The sequence below is a fragment of the Phalacrocorax aristotelis genome, chromosome 13 (assembly GCF_949628215.1).
Source record: "Phalacrocorax aristotelis chromosome 13, bGulAri2.1, whole genome shotgun sequence".
NCBI lineage: Eukaryota > Metazoa > Chordata > Aves > Suliformes > Phalacrocoracidae > Phalacrocorax > Phalacrocorax aristotelis.
The window spans coordinates 14,277,199-14,303,141 of record NC_134288.1 but is presented as its reverse complement, the minus strand read 5'-3'; the positions used below and the strand labels follow the sequence as shown (position 1 = coordinate 14,303,141).

General features: G+C 39.8%; 1 protein-coding gene across 5 annotated transcripts in view; it reads left to right on the top strand.

Moving 5' to 3' along the window:
• GNAS (GNAS complex locus) overlaps positions 1–25,943 on the top strand; it is a 157,228-nt gene that overhangs the window by 116,393 nt on the left and 14,892 nt on the right. For all 5 annotated transcript variants that reach the window (XM_075108768.1, XM_075108764.1, XM_075108767.1 and 2 more), the window contains exon 5: positions 3,803–3,900. In XM_075108768.1, coding sequence (XP_074964869.1) covers positions 3,803–3,900 — 98 coding nt within the window. The remainder of the gene's footprint in view (positions 1–3,802; positions 3,901–25,943) is intronic.

Below are 25,943 nucleotides of genomic sequence, written 5' to 3'. Positions count from 1 at the left end.
TCTGTTATATTAGAATGTGCCAGCAAATGAATCAGTGTTATGGAAACAAGAACCAGACATGTAAGGACTAGTTTTCTGGCTATTTCTTTTCAGGAAATTTGCCTGCTACTTTTGGTTAATTTGTTTCCTAACTCGTTATTTTTAGAGATCTCATACAAATTAGACCTATTTAACTAAAAAAAAAACCCAACCAACCAAACAAAAAACCCCAAAAACAAACCCCTGTTGCTAACTTGATTTTTCTAGTGGCCTCTGAAGCCCCTGTTTTACCTACATACATAACAAATCTTGTGGTTTTACTTGCCTTCCCTGAGAGTAGCCCCAGGCTACATTCCATGACTCAGATGGGATGCTGAGGATTTCTTATGTTATTCTTTTTCTTAAATATTATTTCAGAATTGTGGTTAGTGTAGGTGTATTGTGGAGGAGGGAGAATCTGTTTTTTTGCAACTAGCTACTATGTCTTAATTCCAAAATCAGTCGCTAGTATAAGTAGGCTTCTAATAAAGGAAGAATGGAACTCTATGAGCCTGGTTCCAGCTCTTCTGTGGTGAACACCTTCCTACGTTACAGTTGTGTAAGCTGGGCCAGCATTAGTCCCAAAATGTGTGAAGGTATATTTGATGTGGCCTAAAGGCAAAATACTAATAAAAGGTCTTCATATTTGGTTATCCCAAGTCATGTAGTTCAGTTTTAAAAACAAAACAAAACCAACGAAACAACAACAAAAGACCAAAAGAAACACAAAAAACCCAGCCCCCAAAAAACCACTGTGTTTTAGTATAATAATCCGTTACTTATTAGTTGTTGTAGATCCTGATTTTTGAAATGCCAATAAAAAATTCAAAGAATATGGACTCAAATTCTTCTTCCATTCCACATGGACAGTTAATAACCATACCGAAAAGATCGTGTAAGTATTGGTGGTTATAGCTCAGATTAGCAGGACAGACATAAGGGCAATATTAAGTATTTCATTGCTAATTTGGCCTGACAAGGCACAAACACTGATCCCTATCCCATTACTGTAATCCACATATTTTCTTAGAAGTTAAGAACTTAATATACAGGGAGGACTCTTCTGAACAGTTTGTATAACTGTTCTAGTTAACTGAATCCTAGGCTTTTTATTATCAATGTGTTTATGCTAGGGCCAGGAACTGGATTTACTTTTCATCCTATTTTTAGAGTCTGATTGCAGAAATTACTCCAAATGTTTCTCCACAAGGTAGGATGGAGTTCATAAGTTGTTTGAAATAATTGCTTTATATCCGTTCCCCACCAGAATGTCATAGATTGAGTGAGAAACAGTAGCGAGGAAGGACTTTTGTGTCTCATTTTTGTGGAGTTTTACTATGCTATGACTTCTTTTCATTCAGCCACTGCCTCTTTTCACTTTAAATGCGTAGCTGATGAAGAATCTTTAGGTTCTATTGCATTTTCTGTAAACTTATTTTTGCCTAGCTATTTCTTTACTTACTGTAATGCAGGATGAAGCGAGTATTTTGGGGTATATTTGGAGATAATTGGCTTGGCAGATGCTGACCGCAGTTTGAAGTAGACATCTATTTTAGAACCATATCTCTGCCAAATAGTTCAATTAACTATCTGAAGTCTGGTGTAAGTTGTCTTGATTAGATGGGAAATTTAAATAGTATGTGTCCATTTGAACCAGCTGCTGTTTCAGCAAAAAACACCATACAATTGATTCAATTTTTTCATTTCCCAGCTTTGTAGTAATGAGTTGAATGAGTCATAAGATGTTCTGTATTAGACTGCTGTTACTTCTAAAAATAAATATATAAAGCCACCCCAGAACAGGTTTGGCTCAAATACATTGAGATTCAGATAATTCCCCCTCCCTCCTTTACTTTCTGTTCCCACTCCTTTTTGCTTTGGAAAGAGATTTCCTCACTATGCTGTGATACAGTTGAAGATCGAAGGTAATTGACAGTTCCCCAACTGCCAAAAAATTGGAAACCTTCAAAATGAATGCATCACATGAACATAATTCCAGCAATGGGAGAAAGAAAAATGGGGACTGGAATTAAGATCTTGATTCATCTTTTACTTCTTTTAACAGCAAATGGTTGTATAATCTACAAATACTAAAAACAAAGTAAAATTTTCTTACCTACTTATGGTCTTTTTGTTCATGAGCAGTTTATAAAAGCAGGGAACAACTGAAAAGATACATCAAATACTATATGTAAACTTTATAACCTCTTCAAAAGAAGTTAGAAAAAATTTTATCATTGAGAGTTTTTTTAGATGTGTAGTGTGTATTTACTATCATTTGTGTGTATGTGTAGCTAGTGAATATTCAGTAGCAATAAATCAAGAGCAAATTTACATTTGACAGGCTGTTTCCATCATTGGTATTCACAATTGTAATACCACACAGTTGCATATGCATCATCTACCTGCCGAAAAGAGGATGGTTTGAAAATCTGCATCACTAAATTTACTTTAAGATGCCATTATGCATCTTTAACGTGCCGTTTAAAGCATCTACTGTTCTAGCACAGTTCAGGTGTTAGTTAACATTCTGGAAGGAAAGTGAATTTTTTAGAAAGATATTCTCAAGTGAAGCCTTGGCAGCCACATTTGGATGTGACCCCTTTCTTTGTACTACACTGATAGAGAAGAATGCGGGAGACTGATATACCAAGGGAGGGAGCAATTCCAAAGCTAAGTTATTGGAGGAACGTTGAAGCAGTAAAATGGCTATTTAAAAGAATATATTATTTTTCTTCAAAATACTTCTACTGTAAAGCAAGGGGTGAGGAGAGAAATAGACTATTTTAAATGTCACGTGCTGTCCTGGATGCAAAAAAGATGATTTGGAATAAGTTACCTGAGCCACGTAAAATCAGAATAAAAGTATTTACTCCGAAACACTTTAAAAGCTCTGAGAGATAGCCAAGAAAAGTCCATCGTCGTTGATAAAAGTAATGCCTACAGTGGTGTGTGTATTTAAGTCACTACGTTGCTGCTGTTCTTTCTAAGTCTATTCAGAGTGCTTAGACTGATGGCCAGAAACACAATTACACATCGCACATGCCCCCGTTGGAGCTGAAGTGCATCATTTATGTGCAAGAAAGAATGGGCTTCTGCTGTGTTTTATCCTGGTGTTACAGGGTCAACAAACGAAGCATTACATTTTTGGCCTTCTTTCATATCTTGGCTCACAGTTTTTAAGGTTGACACAATCAAAATACGATCTATCTTTGTATCACTGTATTTCTTCTGTAGGTCGATATCCTTTTACACTGTAAAATAATAAGTTCTGCAAATACTTTGTGATACAGAGTTAAGTAAGATACAGATGTCAGTATAGTCCCCAAAGATCATTACTAACTTGCAAAGTCAAGTAAAACCTAATCATCATTGCTACCTTTATGTAAGAATTACTGAGAAGTAGTGTTTCACTGAAGTAAAAGAAATCTTGACAGCCAAATAAATATAGCATGCAGTGGAATGGTGAGTTAAAGAACAAATGTTGCCAAATTGTATCAATTATTAAAAATGGCAACAGAATTGTCACTTACGAGAAGTTAACCCTTCTTTCAATAGATGGTTGGGCTCAATCAAAACAATTGGGAAGCAGTTCTTCAAGCGTTACAAAACGTAAGTCAAAACAACTAAGAAAGCCCACTGGACTTGCAGTTAGGTTCTACAAACTGTTTGGAGTTTAACTATGCTACCATATACTGTTCATTACAGTAGTAACGACATGTTACCGTTTGCCAATTTTCTTCATATATAAACCATTTTGCTAATACGGTTTTTACTCTTTCAGGAGTTTTATGAACATACAAAAACACTTTGGCAAGATGAAGGTGTGAAAGCCTGCTATGAGAGATCTAATGAATATCAACTGATTGACTGTGCACAGTAGTAAGTACTGTTTCTATTCTTCTATATACTGACTGCGATATACAAATTTTTTTATTGAATGTTAGAGTGATTTGGATGGTCCTGATGCTAACTATTCCTTACCTTGGAAAAGGAGTGTATGCTACGTAGTGAATTCTTGCTAATTAGCTGTTCAGAGAGGTAGGAAAAACTGGCGTTCAGTGAGACAATATATCGAAAACCTTGTAGATGCTTTCACATGGACTTAATACAGTCTGACACCTTGATGCAGCGGATGATTGTATTGTCTCAAAGACCAAATTTCCTGCTGCTTCCACTTAGACCAGTTCCTTTCCAAATGACAGCTTCAGATACTGCAGCAGGTTTTAGTGAATTGGAAAATATGTCGATGTGAAACATGCCAGTGTTTGTAGCTTTTGTTTATTAATCTGAAAGCAAAGAGATGGCAGCAACAATCACGGGCAGCAGCCTGTGATCAGTCACCAAGACTTCTGCTTGTGTGCCTTTATGCACATATCTGAAAATGATTCATTCTCTTCTGCTATTCATACTGCTGTGATAATTAGTATTTTCATGAGACTGCTGCATGTTTGCAGTTATTTATTACATATAGCAATATAGGATGGTTCAGAGTTGGTTTTTTTAATGACAAGATGTTTGTGATAATTGTGACCATTCCTGGTATTTTTGTTGTGTGTACTCAAGAGTTGCAGGACTTAAATTTGGAATATTAATGGTTAAAACTGTTCATTGGTAGTTTATACTCTCTCTACTTCTTTTGGAGAGAGGTCCAGGAAATACAGGTTTGTCATTCACATGATGATGGACAACTGCAGTTTGCCTGCTACTGCATCTCTTAGAGATCATTTGGTGAAATGAAACTCGTAAGGTTGGTTTTTTGTTTGTTTAGGTAGAGTTGAAGGTAAATCAACAGTGAGCTTTGTTTGAAAAGAGACCAGGGAGATAATTTTACTATGACTTGCACAGCTCCAGATCTTTAGGAGCCTCTTTGAAGATTTGCCATTGTTTCTGGTGTAGCTTTGTTTGATGTGTAGCGATGTCTTTTGCATTAGGTGGCTGATGTTTGATCGTTTGGCATGGATCTTTTTGCAAGTTCAGTTGCTACAAAATAAAAAAAATACTCTGAGGTTTTAATTTTCTGTCAACTGTCCAGTAAATTATGTCTTCCTAGTGTGAAGCTGATAGAAATGGGGAAAAACTAGTTTTGTTTCTGACAGTGTTTGGTTATCTGTTTGTTTCTGGTTAGCATTTGTTAATAGTCAACTTCTATGATGAGAAGTAGTAAATATTGTTAAGCACTAAGGGGGTTTTGTGTTGCCCTTTTTTGGAAGAGGAACAAGTTTTGTTCTGCCCTGAATGCGCAAGAAGGCGGCTAAAATTCTTATCGTCCCTGATTGCTGGACGTTGATGTTTTCATGGGTCAGCAAGGGGGATGGCCTTCAGGATGGTTTTACCATCCTGCTCCATCTAGTGGAACACTTAATTCTACATCATGGGCTGTTGAGCTAAAAATAAACCTTTTACATTGCTGACAAATTACAGGTTATTTTTTTCCCCCCTAAGATACCATTGCTGCCTCCTTCTAAAAATACTTCATAATTCTAATGTTTATTCAATCTAATAGTAAAATATATGACATTATTTTCTTGCAGAAGGAACTTTCTAATTGTTAGGTTTGGTAGTTCTGGTCCTTTCTGGCACTTATTCACTGTGCAGTGACATTGTTTTTAATAACAGAATATGCGAAGTGAGAGGTTTTTTAATGGCAAAATGTTTTCTTGGAGGTTAATGTCACTTTGAAATTCTGAACTTGGTTTTATCCTGTTGAATTTTCAAGGGACCTGACAAAAATTACTTCCTTTAAAATCTGACGATTGATATCTTGATATTACCTGGTGAGCACACTCTAAAAAAAAAAAAAAAAGTAGCAAAGGCAAAATATAAAATGTAGCTGAGATTTACCAAGTGAAAACTATTTTAATTTGAATGTGCAGGCTGCTGTCTTTAGGGCTAATAGAAGTTACAAGAGAAAGTTGAGCACACTGTGTTGGAGTTGTCAGTTATTTCAGAGAAGAGTCTTGGGTTCTCAGCGCTTTCCCCTTTTGAAGTCCCTGTTTAAAACAAGAAAAGCGTACTTAAAATGGAAGGCAGAAAAGTGGCTTTCCTCTTTCAAGATCAATCCAGCTTCCAAAAATCCCTTCTTGGTCTTGAAAGTTGAATAAATTCTTAAATATTAGTGGATTTGTTCGTCAGCAAATTACTTTGAAATTCTCAACAATGCTTCTTGTTCACAAAATTAACTTTTTATAGTTGGTTGTAAAATTTTTAATTTTTTTAAACTGTCATTTTTTGAAGTGTGACTTCCTTAGTGTAAAGTTTGTCTTGGTGTGGGCTCATTTAACATTTGGCATTTTTCAAAAAAGGTTTTTTCACTCTTGGAAGTGACACAGTTATATATAGGAAGCTTTGCAAAGGAGACTCTGCCGAATGTTTAAAACTCAATTTTGTCTGTCTGTAGCAGGGAACGGTGAGAAGTGTATATCTTACAGGGCTTTGTTTGGCTTAATATCAAAATGAAATCCATTTCTGTTTCTGCCAAACCTGCATGAAATGTATGCAGAGCTTCTTCAGGGATCTTGAAGAGTCGAGGGGCTGGTTGCGTCGCCGGCCCTCGGAGCTGGCACGTTGCAGGGCTTGTGCTCTGCCTGTGGGGCAGCTGTTCCAGGCAGCATCCTGCCCACCGTCTGCTGGGAACTGGCACGAGTCCTCTCCCTCCTCTTATTTCCATCTTCTGTTAATGGTGGGGTGGTGGCAGTGGGGTCCCTTCTGTTCTGCTGCTTTTCCAGTCCTGCTTTTCATGGATAAAAGCTGGTTCGCCATGTAGGCAGCTTAGCTACAGCCCAGCAGAGGGTTATTTCAGAGTTAAGGACTCTATGGCATAGCTGCAGGATGCTGGAGCATCTTGAAAGGAAAGATGGTAGGGAGATGGAGGCTTAAACTCTTGCGGAGTTTGTGCTGAGGACAGAAGGGAACTAGCTGATGAGTCAGGAGCTCTCCTGTGTTGTGTCTTACCTAACTCAAATGTAGGTGTTTAGAGTCTGGAAGTGCTATTTTTCACCTGCTTCTGAGCAGTGACTTAAAATTCTACAATGCTGCCTGCAGACTTGCTGCAATTCTTCAGTGTCTCCCCATAAGAAGTTAACATTAACATGCACTATTACTGTTGCTCCACCAACTTCCTAGTTACATTGGCTCAGAAAAGATGACTACCGAAAGCCACAGGTACCCTCCTGGCTCTCCATGTAACTGCAGTTGTGATTTTGGGGAGGTGTGAAGCTGGGAGGCCTGGCCAGTAACCTCATCTGCTGGAGAGCCCTTCTGGTATCCTGCCCTTTATCCTCAAGCTCACTGGCTAAATGAAAATGTCACTTCGGAGGAACCCTGCTCATTTTGAAAGAGTAGCTGCCTCTGCTCATCATAAGCTTTACTGTACTTCCTGCCTAGGCATATTTTACAGTCTTGAGAGGCAGAGAAAGGAAAGGAGCCTGTTTCCCTTTTCTTAACTGGACTTACTAAGTAATTAGTTTCAAGTCTGCTTTTAGAACAACGTGGTCTGCGAGATTGTCACCAGTTTCTCTCTGAGAGGAATGTATTTGGGCTGTGGGGAGGGAGCATTATCTATGAGGAGACCAAATTTCATTGGTCTTGGATCTTGTGGGGATGTACACAGAAGAGAAGGAATGTTTTGCTGAAGCTGCCATGTGATACCGCTCTTGTCTAATAATAAACAGAAGAAAGCAGAAGTGTCTAGAATATAGAAAACACCAAATTGTGATAAATGATTTACCATCCATCATATTTCTTCCCTGAAGGCACAGGATTGCATTTTATTTAGAATATATTACTTAATGTTAAGAATATAGGAGCCATTTCCACTGTAATGTGCCAAGACCTGCTTGTCAAATATATGTCTTCTGTCAAATATAAACAAACATGATTTCTCTGAAGCACTGTTGTTGCTAATACTTTTACCTTAGTTTTCAATTGAGGAGCTCTGTTCTTAAAGCCTCACAAATACACAGCACGTAGAGTCAGCAGGATCTCTCCCATACGAATGTGCTGTTTGTGGCACGAGGGCACGAAGGATGCCAGCCCCGTACTGTAAGGTCTGACCCAAAGGCTGTGGATGTGCTGAAGGAAATTGCTTTGGTGGCAGTAGCCTTTGGATTAGCTATGTAGCAAATCGAAAGCGAAGCCTGGGTGCGCAAGCCTCTCAGTGCTTTTTCTAGACTTGCTTATACTACGCTGTGCCCACAGATCCTTGAATTTTTGCTTTAGATAGCCTTGGCCACCAGTTTGATTTTGCCCTTCGTTGTATGCTATGCTTTCTCTGCGTACCTCCTAGCTGGTGCTTCCCGGTTTTGGCTGGGGTGGAAAAGGAAATAATGTGAGAGACAGTCTTTGCAACCCATTTCACACCCTCTGATATCAGGAAGGGCTGGAAGTAGCATGAGGGAGCCCATTCTCACGCTATTTCCTGCTGCCGGCCGCTCCGGATTTTCTCCTGCCGCCTGCCATTTCAGGGAAGGAGAAACACGGGGAGGTGGCTGGTCTAGGTGCAGGGTTGCATTTCTCGAACTTCAGCACCAGCAGAGCCACTCTGATAGCTTGAAACTGTGCCAGGCTGCTCCAGAAGCGTTTTATGAGAAGTATTTTTTAAGATGTTTGTTTTTAAAATACTTAGCAAAGAAAGGGGGGGAGCGCAGCTATTAACCAACTGCTGTGCAGGGCTGCTAAAGGATCAGCAGATGTGGACACACTGGTTTTTTAATTTCTAATTTGTTATGGGTTGTAAATTTTTTATATTTTTATTAAGATTTATGGTGTGTTTTATTTCTGGATTTGCTGACTTGTAGAGAGCAATTAAGAGCCCCGATCTGAGCACTTAATGATTTTCTTCCATGTTGATTTCACTTCATGACAAAGTTCCCTTCATGGAACGTGTAGTAAAGTGCGTTTGCTGAAAGACTCACCTTTTTAAATAGTGGCTGATTTATCAGTGGTACTACTGTTAGTGTAGTTTCTTATTCATGTTATTTATTACTTTTTCTTTCTTTCTTTTTACTTACTTTCCACTTGATGTGGTTTTGGCAGAGTAGTAGCTCTTGTCTCCTCCAGCTCTGCAAGCTATGTCTGCGTATTCACATTCAACAGGACAGGAATTTCCCTGGCCTATATTCCTGGCATAAATGAGCTTCTTACCGACATTAACAATCATATTGTTAAACATTCCCATGAGGAAGAATAATATCCATGTCCCCTTTCACTGATCTGAAACTAATGAGCTTGCCTACAGCTGTGTGAATTCTTTGGCAAGCCAAGGAATAGACCCAGATCATCTAACCTCTAGTCCTTAGTCTTGATTATAGAACCCACCTTACTTTATTCCAGAGCACTTAGACATAACTGAATTAGGGTCTTCTCCCTATTCTTCTTCAGCCTGAGGGAATAAAGGATCATGTTTTAAACAAGGTTAAATTTCAATTAATAAAAAATAAAAAGTACAGCCCAGGTGATATTTTCTCTGCAACCCAGTGGGGTGTTAGGTGCAGAAATAGGTTGCTGTAGATGATGGGAAGCTCAGTAACTCCTGTCTTAGCATGACTTCGGTGAAGTCACTACCAACAAAATGAGTCCAAATATATAAGTAGCTGAATTATACCTAAGTACTCGATGTGTCTGCCCTTTCTTGCTGACTGTTGATAGCAGGGATGTGCCTGCTGGCAAGTGCTGTGAAAACCAGATTACCTAAATTTAGCCAATAAATGGATTATGAATCCAACACATGTTCCCACTGTTGTCACAGCCAATCATAAATTCATCGTTTCAAGCTACACTCAACCCCAGATAAACTTCTCTGCCTTCAAAATAAATTACATCCCAGTATGAAGCAAGATAAAACAAAAGGTGTCCTGGAATAGCTTGCTCGAGTATTGCAAATTAGGAGCACTGATAAGTGAAAATACTAAAAGTGATGAGCCATAGTGGCAGAAAGACCTTTACAAGTCCAAAATGTGAATAATTTAAGAAGTCATACCACAGGCTTTGAGGTCTGTTTGATGCCCACCGCATCATTCTGAATTATGGTGAAAGGGTTTGGCTGTTTGCTCCAGGAATCCGATTTCTGCCTCCACTTTCACTCGCTCTGCCGCTGGTAACCCCCCCGCACCCATCACCTTCATGCATTTGCCACTTTTATTTCTCCGTTGTTCCACACATCTGTTAACGTGTCAGTTTCTCTCTGGTCTTTGCCCGCAGATGCGACTTCCTTTCAGTGTCTAGTTGTAAATATTAGGGATTTGCCTTCAGCTGGAAGCAGGACTGACCTGATCTGACAGCATGAAAAAGCTGGGTTGGGCCTTCTTCCCCAGTTTCTTGACCAAGTCCTGCATCCAAATAGTCATACTTTACCTTTTAGTTTAAGTGTATTACTTGCTATTGCCTGCAAGACTTAAGGAAAAACCCTACTGCAAGTGTTCATGGATGCCTGATTTAGTGGAAATGGATGTTCATTTCTCAGCGTGTTACATTTGCTTTCACATGCAAATGGATCATTTGCTTGTATAACAGCTGGGGTTTTTTTCTCAGAAACAAATTCACATGCACAAGACTTGCTCAGGTTAGGCACGTGCTTGCTCAAGAGTATTTTGGAAACTTTGGCATGAATGTTAACATTTTATTTAAATAAAATTTGTTCATAAAATAGTAAATTTCCTCTGTGATCGTAAGTAGACATCCATGTGATTTGTTCAGTAGGTTGCTGTTTTCCTCTGACAGCTGAGTTTCGTTCTCAATGGCAAAAGCACATCAAGACAGTGTCATGAAGGCAGGACTAAATACAAGCTTATCGACATTTTACTTAACTGGTGAGGGAATACTCTGTTGAGTCCAGTTGCTAGTTTGCTCAGTATCTCTTACCCAATATTTTACTTCAATAGTCTGCTTTAAAACCAAAGTTGAGGTTATCAAAGAATGTGAATGTGTGAGTAACTACTACAGTATAAACTTCAGAATGATGCAGCTTCATGAGATAATTCTGTACTAAACGTACTTGCCTACAGTTCAGAATTCTGCAGGCAAACAAAGTTGTTACGTAGCCCAGTTTCTGGATGGTTTGCCTATACCCATAGAGTTAATTAACACAGAGTTAAAAATAATTCACTAACGAGAATAACAGATTCCTTGTTACTAGCAGTAGAAATGGCAAACTGTGGTGTTTGATGAAGAAACTTATGCTGCATCACCAAATGATTTTAAATGTTTAGATAAAGGAATAATACTGATAAATGACAAAATGTGCATAAGCTCTGAGATTTCTGATTCAAAAAGAGAAAATCAGATGCATATTTTTGTAATTGCTTTCAAGTCTGTCTGGTACAGTAGTATCTGGACTTCTTAGGCAACATATTTCTGATACCTGTCCATGCTTCTGCAATTCCAAATGCAATGGAATTTTATTTTGTGGGTGAAGGGAGAGAGTTGAATTGCAATACAGCAGGAGCTGGAACACAAGCTAAAACCTTTAATTAAACTTATACTAATTTCTGCATTTTAATGGCAACAGGTTCCCCATTTCTTCCCACTCTTTCCTTTTCCCATACTCAAAGTTTTTGTTGGGCTGTTAACTAATAGGGTGAGAGAATATGCTAGAAATATATTAAAAAACATCTTTTGTCCACTGAGGGTTTTGGAAGAGATGCTGTGAATATCGTATTGGTCTCTTGCTCTGTTGATAGGCACAGGTTTGTAATAGAAGGAGAATTAGTGAACTACTCTGGCAGGGTTCTTGTTCTGCAGATAACACTGATCTGTATGCAGGTGTACACCTAAAGCTAAACTTATTTGGGGTTACTTATGCAAAATAGTTAGCGTTGCCACCTTGAAAAGTAGTGTTTCCAGCTTTAATCAAGGGGGACTTTGAAATCCTTTCCATACGGTCAATTAATTTAAAGATGTGTTTTGAGGATGGGGGCAGATTGCTTCAAGGACATGTGTAAACTTGATTTTTGTTGATTATTTCGTTGATTATTTATTAAGTTTTGAGACTTCGTAAGTCATTTTTGAAGTATTTAAAATGACGAGTATTTTTCAAACAACTAATATATTAGTAAACAGGATTTCATGTATGTGCAATCCATTTTGAGTGATTAATCAGTGTTGTTACAGACTTGACACGAAGTATTTTGTTTAGGACATTAGTATGTCGTATTTTTACACAAAACCATTAAATGCAGCTACCAACAGCATTACCACACATTTTGTTTTTCTTTCATGATTGTAAAGATGAAGAAAAATTCAATAGCCTGGATCATCCTTATAGGAACTCTTTTAAGGTAGATGGAGTTTCTCCTACTGTGAGTTAATTCATTAACAACGTGTTTCACAAATATCGCTGATTGCATGGAACCTTTGGTGTTCTGCCTAGCAGCCTCTCATCCTTTAAGCGATGCCACGCAGTCCTGGAGCGAAGGGATCTCACTATTGTAGTAAATGCCAGAGTGGGCTAGCAGTGCAAAGCTGATAAACACACAATTGGTGCATTTACTGCAAGACAGGCCCGACGTTTCATGAGGTTTGACACGTTCAGAATGTCGGATAATTGGCAGAGCTACGTGACTGCTGAAGGCTCGGGATTATTTGGCCTGCCTTCACTGTACATGGATGGTATTGCCCTTCTTTTTTTAACTAGGCACAGAATATACTTTTTTATGGGAGGGGAAAGTGCAACAAATTCACCCTAAAAATTACTCTATTTGCTGCAGGTAAAACTTCTCATGTAACTTGGTTCTCAAAAATATACACATACTTTGGGTAAATTTGAAAAAGTATAATAGTAGATTGTTGTATGCGCTGTAATCCTTAAATCCTCTGGTTTGTGTGGACACAGGTAGCAGCCAGTCTGTGTGTTACAATGAATTACTGAGGATGACAAGTCAAAATAAGAGGGAGTTGTGTTTATGTAAACTCTGTGAGGTTGTCATGCACTTAGGGTGTACTTGATTTTTGTATTTATTGACGTTTTACCCATTAATTTAAAAAATGTGCTCAGCTTTACTGTAAAATCCCCATAACTTTATTACAAAACAGAGCAGACATCATCTTGAATTGTTAGTATTGGACTTAATAGTCTTGGATTACTGTAGCGGTGTAACAATTGTAGCTGTCAGGTGTTGAGAATTAATCAAAGCAACTGTGAAAACTTGCATTAGTTCCTGAGAGTGAATTTTTTCCTCCCATGCTTTTGCAACCTCCCTTTGTGCAAACAGAAAAAGCCCCAAGAGGTTTGTTTTGAGCCATGATTCCAACAAAACAATTCAATATGATACAGAGACAAGCAGAATAAAAGACTTCCATACAGGCTGGAGCAGCCTTCACTAGGAATCCCTTCTGCAGGAGGAAGATTGCAGGCGCAAAATACAAGGCAAGCTATAAATAAATGCTTGAGGAAATGAGAGTGCAGCATCGATTGCATCATTGTTGCGTTACCTGCGTAACAGCCAGACTGGCGGTCGTGGGGTGGATTTGGTAGCGGGAGTGCCAGGACAGCTGATGCGGGGTGCAGTGTTGGCTGGTTGTGGGGCGCTTCTAGGGGGGACCCGCCAGGTCTCGCTGCCGCTCTGGAAGCCTCAGTAAACGCTGCTCCAGCAGGAAGTGGCTTGCTGAAACGGTGTGCTGCTCCGGGCGCTCTGAGAGCACGAACCTGGAGCAGGTGTGACTGGTATTTGTGGGATTTTGCAGTCTATTCCCCTTGGTGGGTGAGTAGCTGCTGGAACTTTTTGCCTGACCTTGGACCTGCTGTTTCTGATGTTCGCCCTCAGCCAGCACCACGGCTTTTGGAGCATGGGTTGGTTGCTTTGGTTTTTTATGAGAGCTCTTATCACTCATGATGTATTGCTGCAGAAAAGGAACATTTCAAGATTAGAAGATGACAATTAGGAGAATACTTTTATCAAACTAAGACCTAAAAAGATACTGTAAAACCTCATTAAAGTCTTGCTTTTAAAGAAGGAATTAGGAGCAACAGTGTGCAAAAATAGGCGGCAACAGAAAATTTCTCATCCAAGGACGAAATGAGGCCAGTACCTTTGCTGGTACAGTGTGAAAGCACCAGGTTTGATTCCCAATTGCTCTCTGGGCTGAAACACTGCAAATACATCACTGCCAGTCCCAGGGAGAGGGAGCACTCGATGCCATTGACTTGCACGTTCTCTCCCTCCTTTCCCTCTTCTGTGTACTCCACTCTCTGATGATACACTGAAGCCTTTCCTGCACTGGGGACTTAAATTTAAATTTCTTTTGTCTGGGTGCTTGCCTGCATTCACAGGTATTGCTGAATTTATTATTTTTGAGAGACCCCAGACAAAGATGTCTGCAGTACACTTTGTATAGATTTACCAGCAGGCTCAAAAGTTTATGGAGACCATGTGCTTGCATGCGGAGAACATGGTCATAAAATCCTTACTTTAGGAGAGGCAGGCTGAAAATTAAAAATAGATCAAGCTCATATTAGGTGAACGAGTTAATCAAATTGAAGCTGAACTCTTCATTCTTTATTCTTTAAGTAATTTTTTAAGTATTAAAGTATTCTAAGTATTTTTTTATAGCATGTGACTAAGTCCTAAATAAACTGAGAGAAATTGCTAGCTAATTTTACATGTGATTAAGAAGAATTTTTTAGGCAGGATGTCATTGATAGGTTTTGTGATTTGAAATACCATATTTGAACTGATTACTCTGTAGTATATTATACATTGATTTCATAGCTGAAAGATGTTAAAATCAGTTGTTATAGTTAAATATAATTCAGTGTTAACTATATTTGTATTGTGGTCCACTCATTAAGTCTCCAAGAAGCATATCCACCAATAAAGCTAAACTGTAGTGTATTCATTATGCAAGTGAGGGTTTTCAGTGTCTGGATGGTAATTTACACTTGAAACGTGCTGGCTGCCCAGTAAATTTTCTGTGAAGGCTGTGAAGTGCCTTGGGTACTCTGCAAGGTTCCCCTGCCCCCAAAGGGCTTATGTAAACTGCAGCCGGAGTAAAAGCTAGTGGAGGGCTATTTTTAGCCAGGCTGTTGCAGCTGGGGGAGGGAAAGAGCCTTGGGTCCTGGAGGAGGGTCTGCCAAAGGAGCAGGGTGCTGCTGGGAGCCACATCCAGCCCGCTTCAGGTGGCCGGGAGGCACTGTGTGATCTTTGCCAAGAGATTTGTGGTTTTACAATTAAAAAAAAAACAACAAAAAACCTTCTGAAACCTAGGTAATTTTTATAAATAAATGAAAATAGCAAAATCCCCGTGAATTGTATTCATTTCCCATTTTTGTTCATGTATTGCCAATGTTGGTAATACTTGCAAAGTTACTGAAGACCATGCCTGGAACACACTGTCCACCACTTTTGCTATTAAGGCATCTCAGTTAGATTTTAGTTACTCATTTATGATGTTACAAAATCGGGGACAGCGTGGAAGAGTTAGGCACCTTGAAGCTCCATATCTGGCAAGGCCATCTTCTTAGATTAGTGTGTGGCTGTTCTCTGGATATTCCTTCATTAAATTGACTCTCGAGTGAACCAGTCTTGCTTGATTCTACTGATTGCTATTTTATTTTGGTCTTTTCATTAGCTCTGCCTATCAGTGTGTGTGCCATGAAGAACAGGTTTTACAGTGAAGGTGTACAGTCTTGGTTCTTTTCTTGGTTCAGCCTGAATGGCTTCTCTTCACCAACCACTTCTGCTGGAGGACTTCACCTCCATTCTGTGGAGCTGAACTGCTTTGGATCCATGTGTTTTCTTATTGAAGGCCAGACTGGGGTGAAACTTAGTTTCCCCATTTGTAAATTGGTGGTGTGATATGTCTTGTCTCCAAGAAGAATATAGAAGCTCACGTCTGCAAAAACTCCTGGGTGGTTTTTGGATAGTGTGAGGTTCTAAATGAAATCAGATGAGTGAAAGACGTTATTGTTCAATCTTCCATGGTACTAATGCCAAGAAGTATTGCAATGTCATCGAAGAAGTGCTTTTGTAGAAGGGGTGAGAAGATGGATTTAGAAAACTCTTATCTTACCAGCATAGATGATACATTCCCCAGATGGGCATTCCAGACTTTAGGATCCTCCTATGTCCCACTAAAATATAGATACTAGTGTGATATCTGTGTATTTTCAATGCTAACTCTAATTCTCTACCCTATTGTTAAAAGTTAAGTTTGTTTCAAAAATAAGGCATGAAGTGTGGAATACACTTATGTGAGGTTACAAGTATAACATATCCTCATTGTGGTCCCAGTGTGCTATCAAGGGAACCGGTAATTAAAATGTCTGGTTTTAAAGAGCTATTTGGAGAAGAACGTGTCAGATTATAACTCACTTGATTATGTTATATGTGGCCCATTCAGTGAATTTGCAAATATCGATATGCTCCGTGTTGTTAATTCCTCTGTGCTCTGTCAGAGCTCTTTGCTAGGCGAGACCCATGACTCTTCACCATTGCCTCTGGAGTGCTTCATTGCCCGCGTCTCCTCCACAGAGCTGAACTACGCTAAGATCCAAGCAGTTTGTAATCATTTATTGTTTTCACCAGCTCTCTTCAGACATTATGAGCTCCGTTCCTGTTTTCCTCCCACCTTCTCCTCGTGCTGACAGTTTGCGAATCGTGCAGCTGCGCAGAGGCATTCGCTGCTCGGAAGGGGGGTGACTGGGGAACGGGCAGGGAAAAACAGGGCAAGGCAGGACTGGACAGGTCAAGGCAGAACTGCTTTCATTAAAATAAAAATAAAAATTTAAAAAAACCAAACCCTGAGCCTGGCCCTCTACCAATTTTTAGGATCAGAAAGGTGTTGAGCCATTTCCCAGTTTCAAACTGATTGGAGCCAAGCCTTGCCAGACGCTTGGGAAGCCGTAGCTCCACTGCTGCTTAATTGCTTCTTGTTTTGAGAGATAATTAGGAACTTTATTTAAAAATAGTAACTTTAGTTTTCAGTCCATTAAATTTGTCACCAAGATATTTTCATTAGACTCCCAACTGTTTTCTTATTGGAATTGTGAACTAAAAATAGGTAGGATTTCTGCTGTTCTGTGCAGAGGCTGGTACCTCCGTTTCAGCTCTGACAATGTGAAGTGTGTTTGTTTCCATCAGAGCTTTCTTCTGGGCTGTATTTAAGAAGGTCCTGCTAATTATGCCAAAATTGTGCACTGTTGTTTTCTGATAAAGTCACGTGGCTGTAAAAGAACATGAAACTGATTTCCCTCAAGACAAGTCTTACAAATGAAAGATCGGTGCCGCACCCAGTACATTTTTTTTTCACCAGTCTGTAAACGATGTTTGTAATAATTCAACAAATACCTTCTAAAACAAACAAACAAACACTAATGAACACAGGTTTGTTACTATTATGAGGGGTGAGATCTACCCTCTCAGTTCAGTTCTCATGAGCAGTCCCTTTGTTGTGCATAATTGAAATCACAGTGTAGATTGGGAGATAAAGTGATAATTGTTATGTTTATATTGTATGAAACGTGGCGGTTTTTTGAAACAAAACTCTGTAATTACCAGAATGTGTAAAGGCGTATGCTGTTTTTATACATATATGGATTACAGGGCAAATCAGGTTGTAGTATCCACATTTAAATAGTGTATCTTTTAAATTCTGAACTGTTTCACATTTATTCCTGACATCCATACCACAAAGCATCACGATGGACTAACGCTGGACATGCAGAAAACAAACAGATTTTTACTCTCCGGAGTTAGACACATATATGTCTATGTAACTGTATGGCAGGTTCCCTGCATGCTTACTTAGGAATCAGTAATACATTAGAAAAATCACATTTTTCAATTGTAATGTTAGTTGAAGATTTTTTTTCCTTCCTTGGAATACCTTTTGGCTGTAACTCCCCTAAATATCTGCAGCTTACGCTGATAAAAATGGATGTAGGCAACAGGAGGAAGTTCTACTGCAGAGCAGTGTGGGGCTCGGGTGGCTGGTTTTCCTTTCAAAAGGAAATTTGAAAGGCTTGGTGTTCAGAGCCACAATCAAGAAAGTCAGTGACCCGAATGTAAATTATATCGGCCTTTATTTTTTTTCCTTCCCCCCATTCTATTGTCTTTAAGCAAAGAAACAGAAGATCATAAGATGTGTTAATAAAACCTAGGTCTCACAAATGGAAGTGCATTCATTCAAAGGAGGAAACTTTTCTTTATTTTTAATTAAAATGGGGGATATGCTTATCTGCAGAAGTACTCCAGTGATGTGCCCTTAAAACCTGTATTTAGATGCATTTAGTGTATAATTCTGGCATGGTTTATTAGCGTCTCAGATCTTTTTTAATTTTTTCATCTGCTTGTTGGCAGTCTGTTCCTTGGACTTCCTGTGCATGTGCATTTATACAAAGAAAATAACTGTAGCTCTACAAGCTGAAGCTATAGGATCTAAACGTGGGTGGGATGGGGTGAGGGGAAAGTGCCATATTAAGAGCTCTGCACCTGTCACTAGTTTTGAGCATCACAATCAATACAGGGCAGCTAGTGTGCTCAAGATGCTGCGAAAATGTCTTAGGCTTGGAAAATGTAGAAGAAAACAGAGAATGGCTATATTTAGTAGTTGCATATTATTAACTCTGTGTAATGTATCAGTTGCTGTGCCTCAGCACTCTTTTTTTGTGGTGAATCTAACAATTTGCTGCTGAGTAGGGGAAGTGGAGTTAAAATACCGTAGTGTGATAAAAGCTGTGTTTCACATATGGTTCTAATATTCATAGACCGTGTGTGTATAAGCACCTGCTATGGTGTAAGGAATGTAAGCACACACCTCCTTTTCACCAGAACCATTGAGTGAGCTTTCCAGACTTTCTCCCTCTCTGACCCATCTGATCTGAGTCTCTTCCACCTTGCAGTCTCTGTTGCTGTTCTTAGTGTAAACCATGATCCGGAAACTCTAATTATAGTAATGCAGAACAAATGAAAATCCTGGAATTGTCTTCAGCACTCTTAAATCACGTCGTTTCTAGTTCCAGGTATCAGAGCAATAGGTGAGCCAGTCCAGGCTACAGCTGGGTCACACTCATTCCACTAGAGCTGTTGCATGCCTCTGCTGCCTGGCACGGCTTTGAGTTGCACATTTATCACAGATCTGTGGCTGTCAATATCAGATGCCCACTAAGTTTTAGGCACGTTTTTGAACCAAGACTGCAACACTGAAGGGTGCTCCACATCCGTTAGTGCTTCTTTGCAGTAAGACATTATGAGAGGCTTGCTGCGTTTATGTCTTTGTGCAAAATAATAAGTTGGATGTTGAGCACGGCTTTGTAAGGGCGGCCAAAGCTCCAGAGGGGTTTGTAACCCCTTAGAGTATGTTGATGTGGGAATATGCACTACATTTGAGGAGAGAAGTACCTTCTTAAACCCCTTCTCATCTTCCCCACTGCAGCAATTCTACCTATGATTTTTAGTGTCTGTTTTAGTTCAGTCCTTCTCCTGAGACTGTGTAAATGTTCCTTTCATAGAAGAGGAAATTTTTAATCTGTTAATAAATAATTTAGGTTTAGGGTTTCAGCCATTTAAAATGCAAACATGAGACACTGCCCCCTGCAGACAAAGAGATGGTCAAGATGTGTGTGTCCTCTACTGGAATCTCACGGCTTTTAGTCATCCAGTGGAATTTGGAAATTTTCTGGAACTTGAATACCCACCTTGGGCTGTTCAGTTTGGCTTTTCTTTCCCTCTGATTCCCTACTGCCTGGTTGTGATTTGAGTGTGTGTGTGGGGGAGTCCACCCACTTGTGGTGCAAAAATAAGTTGTTATTCATAGATTTGTGATACTTTCTTTTCAGTATAATAAAATGAAAAAGCATAAACCAGCAGCACTGGAGTTTCAGAATTAATGCCTGCTGAGATTAAACTCTTCTCCACCTCTCAGTGCGTTTCTTTCATGCTTCCTGCACAGCCAGAGCTCACCACACCATTTTTGTACTTGCTTCACCACCGTAACGGCTAGAATCTTTCTTTCTTCTTTCTCCTTCCCCCCATCCCCTGAGGAAAGAGGAGCTAAAGTTAAGGTTTCCAAAGATCACGGCAGTAATTTAACTTTAACAGAGTTTTATATAGTTTTCTTCACTATGAGGGTGGTGAGGCGCTGGAACAGGTTTCCCAGAGAAATTGTGGATGCTTCATCCCCTGAAAGTCAGGTTTGATGGGGCTTTGAGCAACCTGGGCTAGTGGAAGGTGTCCCTGCCCATGGCAGGGGGTTGGACAAGGTGATCTTTAAGGTCCCTTCCAGCCCAAACCATTCTGTGATTCTATGAGTCTACCTCAGCACAGAGGTTCTCTTCAACCTTGGTAGAAGGGTGGTTTGTGGTCAAGTTTCTGGCACTGCCTGGGAGCACAGAGACCCAGGTTAGAAGAGGAGGATGGGGCTGTGGAAGACAACTCCCTGCCCAGGCTTTCTCAGTCCTTGGTCCCTGTATACAGTCTGCTGCCAAGGAGGCCAGTAAGGATGCTGAGACTGCAAGGGCGGTGTGTATGTGTCACCTTTAGTACCTCCTGAATCTTAATATTCTCCTGAGTATAAGGTTCCATTTCAAGGTAGAGCTATCCATTCTGCTATTGAGTGTTTTCAAAGTTACCATGCTGAAGTAATTTATGTTCTATGAATAATGTATTTAGTAATTGTTTAGGTAATCACAAATTTTTTTGTAATGGTAATAGAGTCAATAAAGTTGGTTTAAAAGAACTAATTCCACCTGAAGCAGCTGCATTATCACTTCCTTGTTTTAACATTGTCTTAAGCTAGTCAGAGAATGAGGGATTTTAAAGTCCTTCCAAAATTCCCCTTCACCTCCTTTTTCCTGTGCGCTCACCCAACAACTCTTTCTCACACATGACATGCCATCACCCACACACATCTCCGCACGCTTACTCCAGTCCTGTCGCGGTTCCACGTTTTGCAGCACCTGACTGCTCGTCTGTGAGTCAGGGAACTGTGTTGGAAAACCAACCTCTTTCTGCCGAAACCAGCAGACGTGACTCTTGGCTGAGAGAGGAAACGGGCTACGGTTGTGCCTTGTCAGGGATTTTACTTTTCCTGTGCATACTTGATTCTAAATTCTCTGTTTCTTTAATCTTAAAAGCACGCAGTGTAGAAAAGTCCACATTAAAAAATAAATTTTGCAAATGTTAAAATATGTTTTGCAAATATAAAGTATATGCTGCTGTCTGTTTTACAGACAGCTGAATGATTAGAGCTTTTAATACTATTTTAAGGTCTTTTATAGCCAGTCTACTGTTTTGAGAGATGAGATTTAAAGGAGTTCATAATTTTATAATGGTTAAAATTCTGCTTCTCTGTAAGTTGAGTCAAGTTAGCAGGTCAGTGGGGACAAAAGGGGGAAGGGCCAAAATATTTTTATTTTAAAAATTCTAAAACGGCGTATCGTGTTACCTGCTAAATTAGTGCTATTTGTGAACCGTTGTAAAGCCACAGTATTCTGTGAGGTGTCCACTTTAACCATAAGCTTAAAAGCACTGAATATTCAAATGCGGTTTGGGGAAATATTCCATAGTAATGCCTATGTATTGATGTTATGGCAAACAACGCGTGAGTAAGCAAAGGTGGAGGCTCTGTTTTAGGTTTTCCTTTTAAGAGTAGCAAAAAGCAAAATCATGAAACTGGATGACTGACAGTTCTTTTTGTTTGATGTGTTAAATTTCTACAAGAGTAAGAGAGGGCTGCACTTCTTCAGAAACATGGTCACTCCCTGCAAATGGCTTTCCCACAGAAGTAGTATGTTCACCTTTATTGTTTGCCTTTGAACTTGGCTTCAAGCTTGATTTCTTGTTCCTTTTATCTGCCTGAATGTAATGTGTACCAGGGAGAGGCAAGCATTTAAATTTGACTTCTTCATTTTGTTGTATGGCAAAAGAACACAGAAACAGATATTTGCACGTGAAACTTTTCACAGTTATTTCACATATTAGTGTCACCGTAGTGCTCAAAATTAACAGTATAAAATTGTTACCAGAGCTCTGTATCACTTGCTTGTTTTAAAATTATTTTTTTTAAAGTATGTCTGGTATTAAATTTTGTGATCAAGCAAATGTTTTCAAGAAAAGGGATGGATAGCTTTTATATTATAACTCACTTCAGAACGAGAGGTGTGCTCTTTGCAGATGCTTTTAATACTAGATACCAGGTTGTGTGCCTCCTTTTACAGAGGCCGAGAGTTGTTTTTCCTAAGTCAGAAAAATAGTTTAAAAAAGAAAAGAAAAAGGGCCAGGGAGTGGGAAAGCCTCTGAGAAAAGCGAAAACTGAAACGTGAGCTGCTGTGCGTTGTTTGAACTGTCAGCTCCCAAACAGGTATTGACAGGTAGTCCTGTGAAGACACTGACTGCCGTTCTAGTCCTGAGCGCCTGCAGCAAGCATCACGTGTGACACTGGCGTGAAAGAAATGAAACATTTCAGCATCCTGCAAGCGGGATAACAGTCAAAATTACTGCCTTTTTGCAAAAGAACCTAACTTTCTAAAATACTGAACAAAAATCTCAGCCGGGATGGAGCCTAAGTGGGCAAAATTCCAGCGTTGGCTTTATATTCTTCATGTCAAATACACGTGAACTATTTCTCTGAAGACCTTTGTACAAGTGTATTTAAATAAGGCAGTGAAGTCCTCCCCACCACCCTGCTCAAAACCCAGCAGCCGGTTGTCCTCCCATTGTTTTGGGCTCAGCTGGGGCCCGATTCCTTCCCTGGGCTATCTCTGCTTCCCTAGTTCCTGCGGAATCTCAGTCCTGGGATCAAAATTCCTTTTCTGCCACGTGGGTTTGTGCCAGCTCCACCTACCTCCATCTCTAAAATTTCTGTTAAAAATGATCTTGCCCATTTTTCAGATAGCAGCTGGGGAAGTGCCTGTTTCTGTGTCCTCAGCGTTTGGGGATTAGGTTGTACAAGCCACACACAGGCTGAAAAATGTGGGAACGGGCTGCACCTTTGATTTGTCTGTTTTTGCAGAGAGCTCTGTTTCTTCAAATTATGGAAACTAATATAAAGTATTAGTTTATTAATTCTTCTATCATCTGAAAGGGATGGTGCAAATACCAATAAGTCATGCTTATAAAGCGTTTTGTGGCTATCAGATAGTGTGGTTTTATTCCTATGTCAGATCTAGCTCTTCGGTTGTTTTTGTGTGTGTGTGTGTGTGTGTGTGTGTGTGTGTGTGTGTGTGTGTGTGTGTGTGTGTGTGTGTGTTCGGGGTTTTGTTGTTTTTTGGGGGGTTTTGTTGGCTTTTTGTGGTTGTTTTTTTTTTTTATTTTTATTTCTGGCTCTGTTTTTTGGTCCCAGTCATTGAGGGAATATGCTTTTATTAGCATTTTATATTATTAACGTATTTTTTATTTTATTTATTAGTGATGTCACTAATTTTGTCAGAATAATGCAATTTAAAAATTATATGTACGTGATGGTCTTTATCAACTGAAAGCAATTCTAATGATTTGATGGCACTGGAGGGAGCCTAAAGACTATGAGGACAAGGTTCATATAAATACTTTGTTGAAACACAATGGAAGGATGTCCATTAGGTTCACCTGTTCTAATTGCTCGGAGCAGCCTACAGTAGGGGACATATAAAATGCACAGGTTGTTGCCATATTAAAAATGACATCTGAAATTGAAACAAGTATTCATTTGCTGATGTAAATGGAAAGATCCTGGGGGGGTTCAAACAAATTTATTTTCTGTAGAGGCACTCTTTAATTCCATTAAAAATTGCTCATATTGATTTTTGCCTAAATGACTTTGCTTAAACAGTCTCCTTAGTCATGAGTTAGCAGCAAATATTCTTAAACCTGGCCAGGAAGATCCCTATTGCACCTGATTGTTTTAAACAGATTTTGAAACAATATTAAATTTTTATTAATCCAAGTTCAGTCCCCACAGCACAGGAGTGATGCAGTCAGTGATGCAGTTAGGTTGGTGTCTTCTGCTGTACATAAGGTCTGTGCCTTTAGCATACAGTTAACACCAGCCACACAACAGGAAAATCCCTGACCTTGTTCGTAGACACAGACCTTTTTCTACCTTCCAGAAAACAGGCACGTCACAAAATATATTAAGAATATGGATGTTTAAGGGGGGCAGGGTGGGAGAGAAGTTCACAACCAGCCATGCTTGAGTTCTCACTAGTCCAGTTTGATGGCTTTATAGATAGTAAAGACCATGGAAACAAGTGGTTATTTTCTTAAAATAAAGTATGAGACTTCAGCTTTTCATCCCTTGTGTAAAAATTAAAAATTTTAGTCTTTAGTGTGCAGAGCTTTCGCTGAAATAACTGAAAGATACCAAGCTTGATGGAGTCCCTAGGAGTTTGATTTGTCAAGATGACACGTTTTGAGAGTCACAGGAGGTTAAAACCATTTCAAGCATCAGGAAAGACAGAAATCACAGCAGGTAGGTCACAGACCAGCCCAGGAGCGCAGGCTGCTGCATCAGCCCTCCCCTTCACCGTGCCCAGTTCCCACCCTCGTGTCCCGGGTTTGACTTCCTGGGGAACTCTCCAGGCCCAATGTACCACTTGCCTTTTATTCTGCTTCCAGTAACGCATGAATTGTTGAGAGGCGGCTGATATTTTGATTTCTGATTAACATACTTGTTTTATTTTAGACACTGATTCACTAGTAGGGGTAAGTAAAAATGAAGGCAGGCAAACAAAATCGTTTTAAAGTGTAGAGCAGGGACAACATCCCATTTCTAAGCAATAGATTCAATAGTGTTTTGCAAGAGGCAGGATTATTAGTTAGGTCTGAGTCTCTGTGTGTTTGGCCCACCAAAATTCAAGAAGAAAAATTGGAGAAGAGGGGGAGAAAGTAAAGTGAGAAGATTTTGTTACATGAACATTTAATTGCTTCACCTTTTCCCATGGTTTTTTGGCTTCTTTCGCGGCCTACTTAAAAAAAACGTTAATAAGGATTGCGCCATGTGCCTCCCCACTCACTCACACCATGTTCCTGCCTTGGGCTTGCCCTGGAATCAGATCACGACATAGTGATCTCATCCATACCGTTACCTTTGATTTCTGTACCCAACCTTGGCCTTGGATCAGCTTGTGTTTCTTCCTGGCATGGTGAAGTAATTTTCTGGGGCAGGGTGAGAGGCTGTTCTGAAGTTATTTGACATATACAGGCTTGTATTGTGGGGTGAGCCTCGGAGGCACGCAGTAGTGAGTTGGTTTTAATCAGTCTGTTTTGGTAGTTGCGAGAGTGTGAAAATACCTTCATACAAGCTCGCAAAGTACTTGCGAGAGTAAGAATGTGGAGTGAAGGCAGCTGGAGCAGCCTCAAGGGTTTGGGGTTTGTGTCGGTTATCGGTGGGGGGAAGCTGTGCGGGATGGTTTTCATTTGAAAATTGGTAATTGAGTATGGTCACAGGCTGTAACGTTTGGGATAAAACGTGCCCTTGGTCAGAGGGAAGCATAAAGGAGCACAGGCGATCTGCCTGGGGGAGGCATCCCTCCAAAGCTGTCGCTGGAGGAAGGAGGGATCCGTAAGCAGCATCAGGTCAAGGTGAAGAGTTAACGGCAGAGGGGATCTGGCAGGCTTTGTCTGCACAGGCGTCCTGGGGGTGCTGGGGAGGCCCGTCCAGCGAGGGGCGGGAGTGTTGGCCAGGTTTCGGTTACCTTGTGGAGTTTTGTGCTTTACAGCCCTCTCCCTCTCACAGTTGTCCCAGACAAAACCAGGAAGTTTGTTCATTATATGAACCAGAAAGGGCTATATCTAAATAATTTATGAACTGTTTTCTTAAGGAAGAAAAAACATATATGTAGTTCTTTATTATATAATTTAAGTCAAAACTTGCAGTTGATTATAGGCTCCTAAACTAACTTGGTGTATCTTTATAAAAACTAATAAATCCTGAATTGCACTGCGTTGCATGTTATAAAGTACATTTTCCAAAATACTTTTGTGAAAACTGCTGTTTTTCGAAATGTGCATTGT